Source organism: Herpailurus yagouaroundi, unplaced genomic scaffold (genome assembly GCF_014898765.1).
Source record: "Herpailurus yagouaroundi ecotype Mexico unplaced genomic scaffold, PumYag 162, whole genome shotgun sequence".
Classification (NCBI taxonomy): domain Eukaryota; kingdom Metazoa; phylum Chordata; class Mammalia; order Carnivora; family Felidae; genus Herpailurus; species Herpailurus yagouaroundi.
The window spans coordinates 56,621,432-56,636,200 of NW_024412403.1; the positions used below are offsets into that span (position 1 = coordinate 56,621,432).

At 37.9% G+C, this 14,769-nt stretch overlaps 1 protein-coding gene across 1 annotated transcript in view; it reads right to left on the minus strand.

The window, feature by feature from the left end:
- MORC1 (MORC family CW-type zinc finger 1) overlaps nucleotides 1-14,769 on the minus strand; it is a 164,016-nt gene that overhangs the window by 33,967 nt on the left and 115,280 nt on the right. The window contains exons 18-20 of the mRNA XM_040484442.1: nucleotides 11,419-11,484; nucleotides 9,395-9,640; nucleotides 6,391-6,495 (exon numbers count right to left, since the gene is read on the minus strand). Coding sequence (XP_040340376.1) covers nucleotides 6,391-6,495; nucleotides 9,395-9,640; nucleotides 11,419-11,484 — 417 coding nt within the window. The remainder of the gene's footprint in view (nucleotides 1-6,390; nucleotides 6,496-9,394; nucleotides 9,641-11,418; nucleotides 11,485-14,769) is intronic.

Sequence of the window (14,769 nt, forward strand, 5' to 3'; positions counted from 1 at the left end):
AGTCTGTACTGTCCCTTCTTATATCTCATCTGGTATGATAACTTGAGACGGTGACCTCCTTGCTAGGATGCTTGGTAATCTAGTCCCACTGCTTTGCTTTTATTTTTACTGCTTCTGCTGAGCATAGGGTAGTGACAGCTGATCAGATGGCTTCATTTTGAAGGGCACTGGGGTGGTATGGAGTTCAGATGCCAAAATTTTGCCTGGAGTAAAGTTGAACTGCCAATATATCACATAGCAAGGCACCAGAGTTTTTAATTGAACTTAGACAAACTTTTAATTACAATAGTACCGCAGGGCAATGTTCTGGTAAAGCAAAACTGTGGTAACCTTCACTCAGACATTGATTCCCCTGACAGAGGCTAGTGCATTATAAGAGGTGACCTAAAAGAATTTCTTCTTCCTCCCATCTGGGGTTAACTGGGAGGTATTTTGAACTTTACATGTAGGATTCAAAATGCCTGAGACAGAAGGAGTTCAGAATATCCAGTATTCATCAAAAGAGAGGGCAGGGATATATTTTGAGCATGGAAGATGAAAAATAATAGAATTCTCTGGAGGCCAAAGATCAGGCAATGCCAGCTCATGGAAGGGGTTGATGGCCAAGTTAGGACCACAACCACATTACTACAAGTGATAGCTCTGGACAAGGAGAAGATTCTCCTTTCCAGGAATCATCCCTGTGATGATGATCCTGATGATTACTATGTGACTCCGGGTTGACAGGAAAGATTAGAGTCAGGTCTTAAGCAGAAAAGATCTTTACTGGATAGGTCAGATTTAGGGTATATAAGGGGGGGAAATGTGCTAAAGGGAAGTTAGCTTAATGTGGGCAAGGAGGATGGATTGATTTTTTGAAATGAATTCAATACTTTTGGCTGGAGAAGGCCCATCTATGGAACTTAGGAAACCTGTATAAGCCCAAATACTGAATATTAATCAATGCAGTATTTATTTGTACCTAGAAATCCTCACCCCTGAGTAAAGTGTATTTGTGTACTCCAACCAACCTGTGTGGAATGGGCTGGGTGAACGGACATGGGGGACAGTATATGGATGACAAGTGGAGAAGTCATAAGGACATGCAGTGAAGAAACTGAGAGTTCAAGCTGAACAGCTGGGGCTCAAGGTGATCACTTCCCAGCAGTGTAACTCTGAGCAAGTTTATTTTTCCCACCTCTAAGATGGGGATGAAAAGAGAACTTACCCCTCAGGTTAAAAAGAGAATTCGATGAGATGATATATGTGAAGCATGGGGCCTCAATTTCATCATGGCCACAGAGAAAGAGGAAAGGCTAATCCTACTAAAACTAACATATCCAGGCACACACACAGCATAATTTCAGAAGAATACAGTCTTACAGGGTCAGAGATAATAAATCTGGATCACATTTGCTACCCTGAAGTGGTGGAGGGAACTGCAGCTGAGCTGACGAGCTCATGAAAAATAACAAAAGAAATTTGCTGCGGTGCAAACAGATAGCCCAACACATATCATCCCCAAAGGTCCAATGGGGAGGCTACCTAGGGCATTTTGGAGAGGTCTGAAATGTTCTTAAAAACCCCTCGTTATTTTCATGACACTTTTTTAATCTCTAGAAAATGCCTAGAGTTTTAACTGAATCCCAGTTGGAGACTTCCACAGTGCCAGATGACGTGCAAGGTCTTACCAAGAACACTTTCATTGCGTGGACTTAGAAAACGCATGGACTGCACTGGCTAACAGGCCAAGTATAAATTAATATCAACGTGGAAAAAAAAAAGGCTACAGAGGCAACACCAATGAACTACATGATCAGAAAAGCAACTGGAGATAAGGAAAACAAAACCCAAAGTACCACACAAATGATTTGGGAGCATGTTAAATGTGAGACACAGTGTGGAACACAGAGACAAACATTAAAAATGACTAGAAAATGAGGATTATCTCAGTGAGAAAAGAAAAGAATATGTTTTCCTAAAAAACAGCTTCAATAGACCATAGTCCTTGAAGAGAAAGGAATATGAGGAGCATTCCATCAAGAATGAGGCAGAGGGAGTGGAGGAAGAAGTTAGGTAAAAGGGTGAAACAGTGGTAAGGCTGAGTGCCAGAGATGAGAGGTCTTGGGAAGACGAGGGATACCATGGCCACAGTAACCAGCAATGTCAGATTTGACAGAGATCTGAAAAGCCATCAACATTCTCGCCATTTCAAAGTTGCACAACTGTCAGGAGGACAGCCAGAGTGAGGTGAGCCCAAAATTTGGAAGAGAGAAAAAGGAAGTACGTTAATATGAAAGAAATCCATTCAAAAGGCAGACTGACAGACACAACAAAAGAAAGAATGTGCTTATCAGCATGGACCTGTTCTCCATACATTGTGAAGATACATTCCTAGGAGCACAGGTAGACACAGGGCCTGGGTGCTGGGCTAGCGCTCTTTTAGCATTAGTCACGTTGGTAACATCGGCCCTGTCGTGCATTTTAAGGGAGGTGGATATGGCAGCCTGTCTTAGCTGGAAGCCTTTTAAATATTCAGGCACATAACTCACCAGTAACTGTCAGCCTGTAATTGGCCAGCCCATGCAGATTGGCATAAAGGGTGAGAATGCATGGTGTAAGTCAGCATGTGCCTTCCAAGTGGACAGAGGCTGTGTTTATCTTACAAATGACCCAACTGCCATTATGCTCTTATACAACAGTCTCATGAGTTTGGATAATGAAGAATCATCCCTGTGAGATGGACCCTATTTGATGTACAGAACATATATTTCTGAGCCTATTACACTTGAAAATAAGGCCCAGGGCCCCAGTAACTTCACCAAAATAATAAAACCACCTGATTGTGAGGGGGTGCAAAGTATTGTGTATGGTATCGAATTGTTCTTCCCTACGTAATAACCTTTTGCAGCACTGTTAGCCCTCAGTGCCTTCCTTCTTTATTTTTTTTTTTCAACGTTTATTTATTTTTGGGACAGAGAGAGACAGAGCATGAATGGGGGAGGGGCAGAGAGAGAGGGAGACACAGAATCGGAAACAGGCTCCAGGCTCTGAGCCATCAGCCCAGAGCCCGACGCGGGGCTCGAACTCACGGACCGCGAGATTGTGACCTGGCTGAAGTCGGACACTTAACCGACTGTGCCACCCAGGCGCCCCAGTGCCTTCCTTCTTTAAATGAGACAGGTACAGAGTCAGAATTAAAGCACGTGCACATATACACATACACATATAAGCACTACAAGTAGAAGATAACTAGGTATAAGCCCAGGGGTGAAGAAGAACCATTTTTTAATTTCTGAGTTTAAGAAAGTACAGATAGACAAATATTCAGAAGTAATTATGTCCTACTGAAATTCCTGCAACTACAGCCAAACAGAGAAATTAATGTGCATCTGTGGATAATGCATATTTATCCAAATTAATTAGACACACTGAGTTTGGGAACAGACTTCCTGCTAAAATCAATGGGGCACAAACAAATCCTAACACACACACACACACACACACACACACACACACACACACACAAGTAACACAAAACTTGAGAAATCTTACACGAAAAGACAACAACAATTTTAATATAAATGTCAGACCTAATTTATGAAAAAGTACTTGCTAAAAGCTATATGCAAAGCCTAGGGAGGTGACAAAGCAATGGCCATGTGGAAAACATGCCAACCAGATTCTGGAAAGCAGGCTTTGACGACTAGTACTGCTCACAGGTGCAGCTACATCATGGTTTGCTTCAAAGACGTGGTGTTATTTACAACACTAGTTGAGCTTTCTCTTCCTTTCTGGCTGCTGATTAAAGTTTGACCCTTTTCCTTTGGAAAACAGAGTAAAACCTTGGATTTCTAGTAACTTGGTCTGAAAGTGTTTTGCAAGATGAGCAAACATTTGTAATTAATTTTAACTTGATAAATGAGCAATGTCTTGCAACATGAGTAGCACATGACACTGAACATCACATGATCACAACTGAGCCAATGGTTCTTTTCTCTCTCTCTCTTTCTCTCTCTCTCGTAGGATTATGGGTGATCATCTCCCATGCTCGGATTCTCAGTCTCAGGCCACAGTGTTTGGCAGAGATCAGTGATTTTTCAGAACGTTGGAAGGTGCCTGCAACAGGCACTAATGTATTTTTTTTGTCACTTCAAAGCACCTATGGACAGTCCTTTGCTTTTCCATACAAGAGTAAGCTTAGGAATGCTTTGCTTCAATCTAGGTCAGGCTGCCTGCAGATATAGACCCTTTCCTCTGCTGCCTTATTGCCAGTTACATTAAATACAGTATATGACACGAGTTTATTATACTGTACTGTAGTCAGCATCGTGCAAGGGTATACAATGGCCCCCCATGCATCAATAGGTTGAAAAGAAAGGCGGTAAGAAGTTAAGAAGGAAATCATTGAGAAATACAAATGAGGTGCAAGTGGCTGAAATTGAAAGATTTTATAAGAAGTCTACGTCTGCATCTTTTCCAGTGAGATTAGGGAAATGTGTAAAATGTGGGAAACAGTGCAAAATTTTATAGAAAAGCACTACCTGAAAAAGGCTGTAGCAGTGCAAGTGATGAATCTATTTAATGACAATGCAATGTCACATTTCCACAAAATCATCAAAAGGAGGCAAAAGCAAGTGTCATTGGATAAGTTCCTTGTTAAAGTTGCAGGAAAAGAAAAAGATTCCATTGAGCCAGTAGACAGCAGTGATTCCGTCAGTGATAGTGAAAGCTGTCCTACACAATAACCCTCCTCTCTCGTCTCCCTCACACCAGCCACAAAAATTTTCAAAGGTAAGTGCAGGTTAATTTGTTTACTTTTCTTTATATTTTGTATTTTCTTTATTATTTTGTATTATATTACAATATTGTAATCATTTTTATATGAGTATTTTTGAAGTGTGGAATGAATCAACTGAGTTTCCATTATTTCTTATGGGGAAATATGTTTTGATATGCAGGTGTTTTGGATTACAAGAATGTTTCCCGAACAAATTATGTTCACAGACCAAAGTTCTACTGTACTTTGGTGTTCCCTTTCTTCGGAACCTGGATTTAGTTGTTCCTTTTTGTCGATATAAAGGTTTTTCCTGCACCCTTTCACAAATAACATCCTTCAGATGGCTTCTTCAAACAATGATAGTTTATTGATGAAGTGATGTGATGCCTGAGAGTAAGGGGGTAGGTAAGGGATGTGGATGAGACAAGACTGGCCATGAGTGGGTCACTGCAGAGCTGGGAAATGGGCACACAGGAGCTGACTGTAGTATGTCTGAAATTTTCTGTAATGAAAATTTTTTTAAATAAAACCTCCATTATTGTTATACCATGTACTTTCTGACAATGATTTTCTGCTGATGGGCACAGAAATTAGGCTGAAGTCCGAAAACCCATGTCCCTTATTGGCTCACTGGCAAATAAAACTTAATCCACAATTCCAAATAGCATTTTGAGATATCTTACCTAAAGACAGATATGATGAGGCCAGGCCCCTTTCTAAATACTCTCTCTTATATTATCATGTCAACAAATAGCAAATATCTAGGTGACTACAGTTATTCTTAAAGTTTAGCTATAAGCTTCTTGGTGATCAAGGTAAAAAGAGAACTATAGTGAGTAATAAAATTCATATTCTGATAAAAGGAAGCACTGAATGGATTTCTTCCTGACGTTAAATTCTAATGTCTAAATGAACTTTTAAATTATAGTACAAAGAACACTAGGTAACAAAAGGGATGTCTTTAACATAGCTTCACAGATGAAGTATTCCTCAAAAGGCCAGTCCTTGGGTCAATTCTTCCTAAATACCAAAGGCTTTCTTTCATTCTTGGCTCAGTAAGGCAAAGCAACTCTGCTGGGATCTACAGTATAGTCAGATCCATAGCTCTTTGATAATGATGACTGAAGTTAGAATCAGGAATACATAATCTAGGGGAATAAACAGAAATATATCTGCATTTCTTGAACAGACTTTTCTAGGGCTTTTCCCAGTGGCCTAGTGTAAGTCAGTTTAGAATTATACTTTCTGGCGAGGATCTATAATATGAATTACAGAAAGGGTCATATGCTTTGGATTTGGGCATGCAGGTTTCAGGATGACCTTCAAGTTATGTATATAATTTATATGAATTTATACACTACTAAAGCTTTTTCACCTTGACAACTAAAACGAAAAGCATCATGGACTAATGGTCTGGAGGTACGATCCCAGTTACATTTTCACAAGTTCAGGTAGCCTTGGGTTTGTAACTAACTTTTCTGAGTCTTGTTTCTTCACCTAAAAACTAGGTTATTCGAATAAATGTTCCAGCTACTTTGAGGTACTAATATAACATGCTTCTTGGATTCCTCTAACCTTCATGAATGGGAATAAATATCAAGGTGTCACTTAGTCCGTAAAATTTATCTCACCAGGATTATAGCTGGATCGTTGTCGCTGGTTTCAACTTCAGTCAAAGCCTTACATTCTGGCACAAGATTTTCGCTCTGCTTCCTACTCATCTCCCTAGAAGAGACCTATGGCAGGATATCAACAAAAAATACATGAGAGTTAGCAGCAATCACTGGTACACATTAAATCACCTTTATTCAGCTTCTGTTAACTTCCGCACAGAAGCAAACTCCTGTAGGATAAATAGGACATTCAATATCTGATATTTGCCCTCAAGAAGTATATGATGTAAGTAAGTACTTAGAAAAGTTAAATGACAATATACAATAAAGTAAAACTATCATCAGGCAGATTAAGCATGAAATGAGTGCTGTAGACTATGGGGATCAACAGTGAATCAAAGGGCTTGTAGTAGTTTGCAAACAATCTCCCTGAATTATTGCCCATACACTGAATAAATAATGTCTCATATGGATAGACACATTGTTCTTAAAATTTATGTAGATGTTGCTGGGGGGACATAAGATATCATTCATTTCAAAATATCTATGATGGCTTTCTCTTATGTAGTTTTTACTTTATTTTATTTTATTTTATTTTATTTTATTTTATTTTATTTTATTTTATTTTATTTTATTTTATTTTATTTGAAAGTGAGAGAGACAGAGGGAGGGCAGTGAGAGAGCAGAGGAAGGGCATAGAGAAAGGGGGACAGAGGATATGAAGCAGGCTCCTCACTGACAGCAGCGAGCCCTATGCAGGGCTCAGACTCACGAACTACAAGATCATGACCTGAGCCAAAGTTACACACTCAATCAACTGACCCACCCAGGTGCCCCTTTATAGAGTTCTTAACCAACAGATCCTAGGCATGTCTGGTATTATGTGAGATGTCTGCGGTAATTTCTTGAAAAGATATCCTCATACTTAACAAGGTGGGAAAACAGCTGATATGAAACATTTAGGATACAGGGAAAGGTCTCCTTTGATTGGCATGGCTAAAGGTAGACTCTCAGCTTCTCGAGAGCAAGAACTGTGTCAGTCTCGGAGTCCTAAGCACCTGGCCCAGCATAAATGCTTAGTATATGTTTGCTCAGTGAATTAACAAAGGACACTGAGAGAAAATTAAAAGGAATTAAAAGATGCAGATGTAGGAAACAATAAGAGTATTATTTTTATTGGGACCCTTGCTTTCAGGAAATGGGGGACAAAGTTGTTTAGCATAAAGGAAGGGGAAACTTCTTAGAAATACAAGACTGCGGGGGCGCCTGGGTGGCGCAGTCGGTTAAGCGTCCGACTTCAGCCAGGTCACGATCTCGCGGTCCGTGAGTTCGAGCCCCGCGTCAGGCTCTGGCCTGATGGCTCAGAGCCTGGAGCCTGTTTCCGATTCTGTGTCTCCCTCTCTCTCTGCCCCTCCCCCGTTCATGCTCTGTCTCTCTCTGTCCCAAAAATAAATAAAACGTTGAAAAAAAAAAAAAAAAGAAAAAAAAAAGAAATACAAGACTGCGATAAAAACAATTCTCTAGGAAGAACAATTAATTACCTCTGTTAATAAAGCTGAACTGTGGTACATTTAAGCTAAAACATTAGCTAATGCGAGAGCCATTGTTATCAAACTTTTGGGAAACATTACAAGATTTACATGGAGCATATCTGCCTTCCTAATTCCATTTACTTAGGCTAATGTTAAAATTAATTACACTCCCTGCACTTCCTCTGGTAGCGGTAATGCTCAGTGTATTTACTGGACAGGATGTTAGAAGTTTATTGGAAATAACCCTCAACTGATTGAAAGTTGTTTCAACTGCACTTTAAAATTCGGTTAAATTCATTTTTCAAATGTGTATAGAGAATTCCACAGTCTCCTCATCTATCTTCTTCAATTCTTAATCTAGACTTCAAATATTTTAAGAGAATGAGCTACCCAAAAATGGAATGAGAAAGGCTACCTTGGGAGGTAGTAAGTTTCTGTCACTAAAGATTTTCTAAGAGTCTATACACCATTTGCCAAAGATTTTACAAAAGAATGTGTGAGATATTTTTGCAGCACAACAATGATTCAGAATAATTCCTTGTGGAAGAACCATGCTGAAAATATCTTGTCTCCTACAGTGCTTAACACAGTATCTTTACACAGGGTGAAGTTCGGTGGATATTTGCTGATCAAATCAGTTTATTGCTTCCAGTGTCTATGGCAATTTATTTGAATATTTTCTCTGGTGGCCCATCTCTACTCTTTAAGGGTAAATTTAATTTTAGGGAAGACTAAAAAGGCATTAGAAATCAAATTTGATGAAGAAGGCAGATAACCTAGGCAATGAATTTCGGCTAACAAAAGATTTTAACCGGTAGTGAGATATTGTCTGTAACCGCTTAGCACTGAATCTGGCACAGGTAAATGCCCACTCAGTTGGAGGTATTCTTATTATTAGAAGCCGAATCTAAGAGCAAGTTCTCAAAATGGAATTAAGCTAGAGTAACATTCTAAGAATAAAAGTTAGTGGGTCTTTTAAAAGAAGCAAACTCACTTGGGAATTACGTGGTGGTTCATTTGTTAAAATCAGTCTCAACACTTAATTGTATTATCGACATTACATCCTATTTTTCAGAATCTCAACTAGAGGGGTAACTACCGATTATGAAATAAAGCTAAGCATTTTTGCTATAAAGGCATTGAATGCAAAATCCTCAAGGTTACAGGCTTATCCTATATGCATAGTCTCTCTTAAATACAGATTTTAAATCCTTTTCCCATCCAGGCAGTTTCTGGGGTCCTTCAGTTGGTTGAACTCTCCACACACTGTGCTGATGTGCTGATATTTGCCACCTGACTTTTCCTCCAAAAGAGAATAGAGAAGAAAAAATAGCAAATTGGGACCCTGTCCTGGAAAGTCAGATGACAATGTATATGCTATAATTAGAGAGCTTTAAAAATGTGAAATGAAGCAAAACTTTTACCCAATGCTATTTCCAGAATAAGTGAATTACTATACACTTTGTGACTAAGAAAAGAAAAACAAACACCTGGGATCTCTTGGCTAGTCTGACGTTTTCTGGCAGGGCTGCTGGATGTCTCTGCTGTTGAGGTTTTGCTTTCTTCTGCATAGACTTCTTCATAATGTTAGCTTCTGCAATGTACTCCACCTCAGAGTCTGTCCCTTCTGTGTTTTTTTTCTGGCCTCTGTGGCTGACAGAAAGCTCAAAGGATGCAAGAGACTCCTGCTTCAAGTCCTGGCCCCAAGGCCTGACTTTCTCGGTTTTTGTATTTTCCTTGAATAACAAAGAACATGTTTTCATTATTTGTTAGCCCTCTTATTTAAAATTAATTGTCATCTCCCTCAAAACCTTATGAAATGAGGTGATACTTATTACTAATAAACACTTTAAAAAGCAGAAATGTAGAAAACAGACTTTAGCACTGTTTTAGCTCATTCAGAATTTGATTCAGCAGAGCTGGGCTGAGTCCAGAAATCTTTTGATTCTAAAGATGGCAGAAAAGTACAAACTGAGAATGTGGTATGCTTCCTGACTTCCTCCCCACAGCAACTTACTTGCCTTTGGTTCCCTGGTGCATATACATCAATAATCTATTTATCTTAAAGGCTGCATGGGGTTTATCAATCCTATATTCATCTTACCTGCCTGTTAAGAAATATGGATAACTACATAGGGGCACGTGTACCACAATGTTTATAGCAAGCAGCGCTTTCAACAATAGCCAAATTATGGAAAGAGCCCAAATGTCTATCAACTGATGAATAAAGAAGATATGGTTTATATATATAATGGAATACTACTTGGCAATGAGAAATAATGAAATCCTGCCATTTGTAGCAATGTGGATGGAACTGGAGGGTATTATGCTAAGTGAAATAAGTCAGTCAGAGAAAGGCAGATATCATATGTTTTCACTCATATGTGGAATTTGAGAAACTTAACAGAAGACCATGGGGGAAGGGAAAGGGAAAAAATAGTTTCAAACAGAGAGGGAGGCAAGCCATAAGAGACTCTTAAACACAGAGAACTGAGGGTTGATTGGGCAGGGGGGTGGGTAGGGAGGAGGGGAAAATGGGTGATGGGCATTGAGAAGGGCACTTGTTGGGATGAGCACTGGGTGTTGTATATAAGCAATGAACCACGGGAATCTACCCCCCAAGCCAAGAGCACACTGTATATGCTCTATGTTAGCTAACTTGACAATAAATTATATTAAAAAAAAGATTGGAAAATTCAAAAAATAAAATTAAATTAAAATTAAAATAAATTAAATTAAAATTAAAATTAAAATTAAAATGTCAGCCCTAAACCTGGTCTAAAATAATGTACTTCTGGGGCACCTGGCTGGCTCAGTTGATAAAGCATCTGACTCTTTGATCTCAAGGTCATGGAACCTACTTAAAAAAAATAAATAAAAAATGAATAAATAAAAGCGTAGAGTTTTGCATGTGTGCATGCATGTGCGTGCTTGTGTGTAATTGGTATAACCGGAAAGCCCTAAAGTTTAAAAAATATTCCCTCTAAACTCTAAATTTTAGATAATAACAGACATTTGAAGGATATAATGTAATATGACATTTAGGAAACACAAGGAACAATGTAGGAATTAATAACATATTTTTAGGCTGATATATAGCCATAAGTTAAAGCAATCTATGTATATGATTACATATATACATATATATATATATAACCTATATATATAACCTATATATATAACCTATATATATATGTATATATATAGCCTATATATATAACATATATATATATATATAAAACCATAGAAAATATGGGAAATATATTAAAACATTTAAAATGGTCATCATCTCCAGACAGTAGGACAATGGGTATTTAAATTTTCTTATTTATACTTTATCTTCTAAGTTCTTCCTAATAAACATGTATCACTCTAATAAGAAAAAAAATGGCAATTAAAAATATGTATTAGTGCTTCACTAACTGAACCATGATGACATTTAGCCCTTGATGAAGTCTTACCCTTCAAATGGGAAACATGACACAAATGGCTAAATCCTACTTTAATTACTCACCTTAGATGCTGAAGTTCGGCAGGTAGTAGTAAACTCCATGATTCTTCTTATTGGTATAAACTGAGGCTTTTATGAAAAAAATCATTAGATGAATGTAAGTAAAAGTAACTTTCAATATGAATATTATAATAATTAAATATTCTTCATTTCTTAAAGACATTTCAAGATTGTATACCCTCAGGGTGACTGGGTGGTTCAGTCGGTTAAGTGACTTTGGCTCAGGTCATGATCTCACAGTCTGTAAGTTCGAGTCCCGCATTAGGCTCTGTGCTGACAGCTCAGAGCCTGGATCCTGCTTCAGATTCTATGTCTCCCTGTCTCTCTGCCCCTCTCCCACTCATGCTCTGTCTCTCTCTCTCTCTCTCTCTCTCTCTCTCTCTCTCAAAAATAAATAAACATTAAAAAATAAAAATTAAAACAAAAAGATTGCATACCCTCACTGATAATTACTAAGGGGTCCCTTTCAGAGTAGATCTACTGCAGCAATGTTCTGATTAGGGATGACTGGATAACATAAGAGAAGGCAATGACTTGTCAAAGCATTACAGATCAGATGTCTCATGAGCAATTTCAGGGTACCACTGTATCAAACATGTCTCCACAGCCCCTGTCCCCTTTTTCTGGAGACTCTTTATTCCCTGTTTGCAGGTCCCAGCATCTGGACTAAATCCTGACCCTCAGCAATAGCTCTGTTTAGTTCAGAGCTCGAGGCCTGAGCCTCAAGGGACTTCTGAGGGTAGACCGGCCTTAACTGTGTCCCTAATAACTGGATGCTGCATTGTACTCATAGGCACAGCTAGAGAGAGAGGAAGCATCTGCTCTCCCTGAAAAATAAGTACCTTTTAAGCTAGTATTTTGATGTCATGATGGGCACGTTAAAAGGATCAGATGTTGACTAAATACACAGAGAAAAGATAAAGAGTAATACAGGCCCTGTACCCCATGCTCAGGTTCACTCCCCTTCGGAATAGACCCTGGTTAGGGGGTCTGTCTGGACCTCCTTTGTGTAGTACAGCCATTAATGTTTACTGAGCCACAAACACCAATGTGATAACCAGCTCAGTGGCCAGATTCTCTAGGACATAAAATTTACTTTCCTCTCCCAATTTCCCCTGAAATTGGGAGTCCTGGATGATTAAGGGTTGGTTCTGCTCTCTGCTGAAAAATTTTCTAATGTGGATGGTTTAGAGTTTGAAATGGTGCCTTTTCCTCTGTCTTAAGACCCGGATGCCTCTTGGAACATTCTATAAACTGCTGGTACCCTTCAAGACAACTCTTCCAAAGCTGAATTCATTATTTCCTTTTATACCTGCACCCACTTTCAACCAGTACTTCCTAATGCATTCCCTCTTTTCACTAGTGACATCACCAAACACCCAGTTACCCAAGCTAGGTTATCCTTGGTTAATCATCACCCTCAACCCTCTCCACCTAATCAGTGATAGAGTCTTGTGGATTTCTTCCCTTAAATCTTTTTTTTTTTTTCATTTTACACTAGCCTCAAGTCACCATATTGTTTAAAGCTTTTTATCATCTCTTGATTGAACAATTTTCTATAATCTTGTTTTTCTTGCTTCTAGTTCACTTCCCCCTCATCCACCAAGGGAGAATTAATTGCTTTATTTTCTATGCCCCCATGGCATTATTTCTTTTTAGATGTTTATGTAGAAAATATATTCACATGAAGCAATATACATTTTTAAAAGTACGTATTTTTTAAAAATCTCCTGATTACTCCATTCTTCATTTGTCCAGTTCACATTCCACTGCTGTTACTTTTCTGTTTATCTTTCCAGACATCTGTTTATACCTCATACGGAAGCATATATAAGTTTTCCCCACAGATTTGAGGTATGCAAAAATGGTAGTATATTATACATACAGTCTGCATCTTGCTTTTTCACTTAAGGATACATCCTAGAGATCTTTCTCCATTAGTACTTAAAAAGCTTCTTCATTTCATATTACAGATGTATTGTATCCTAATAAATTGTATAAAAAATTATTTAACCAGACCTGTTAATAAACATTTAAGTCTTCTTAATATTGTACTCTACAAAGTATGTTGTAATGATGTGTAAAATAGGTAATTTTGTAAATAGTTAATTCATATTTGTGTATGTATATGTAATCAGTTTCTAAAAGTCCAATTTCTGGATCAAAAGGTACATGCATTTGTAACTTTGATAAACACTGTTACATTGTCTCCACAAGGCTTTTTGGTGGCTCAGCATACAGTCATCCTTGTGACTATTTCAAGAGCACTGATAAAAAGTACAGTCTCTATTTTGAGAGTACAAAGTATATATCAATTATATATACCTTATTATTATAGATGTTGGATTGTTTTGTATTTCTAGGCTGAGAGAAAATTAAAGTTTCCTATTACTAGCACGATTGACTCTTTTTCCATGTACCATTTGTAGGTTTTTGCTTTATGGAACTAAACACTACATTAGCTGATATGAGAGATTTGTAATTGATACATCTTTATTGCATATTGAAGACTTTAGTTTAATTAAATGCCCTTCCTTGGACATTTAATGTTTTTTCCCCTTGATTTCCAAACTGATATTAAGCTGGGCCACTATACTTGTACATTTGTTTGAAATAACATTTTCAATTTTTCTGAATTGTCATTTTAGATGCATGTCTTGTGTATAGCACAGGATTGAACTTTGCTTTGTGATGTAACCTAAAGTTCCTTGCCCTTTATTAACATAAGGTTTAGGCCATTCATATTTGTTGATACCATATATGTGGTTGGTATTAATCGTCATATTATTTTATTTTGTTTTTATAATTTGTCTTAAGTTTTTAATGATACAGTCCATTTTCTTTGTTTTACCTGATATAATGCAGGTTGTGGGGTTTTTGTTTGTTTTTGTTTTTTGCCTAGTGGCTACCAACAATGATAATTTTTTTTAATTTTTATTTTATTTTATTTTTTCAATTTACATCCAAGTTAGTTAGCATATAGTGCAACAGTGATTTCAGGAGTAGATTCTTTAATGCCCCTTCCCCATTTAGCCCATTCCCCCTCCCACAACCCCTCCAGTAACCCTTTGTTTGTTCTCCATATTTAAGAGTATCTTATGTTTTGTCTCCCTCCCTGTTTTTTTATTCTTTTTGCTTCCCTTCCCTTGTGTTCATCTGTTTTGTCTCTTAAAGTCCTCATATGAGTGAAGTCATATGATATTTGTCTTTCTCTGGCTGATTTCACTAGAGGTAGTATAATACCCTCTAGTTCCATCCACGTAGTTGCAAATGGCAAGATTTCATTCTTTCTGATTGCTGAGTAATACTCCAGTGTGTGTGTGTGTGTGTGTGTGTGTGTGTGTGTGTGTGTGT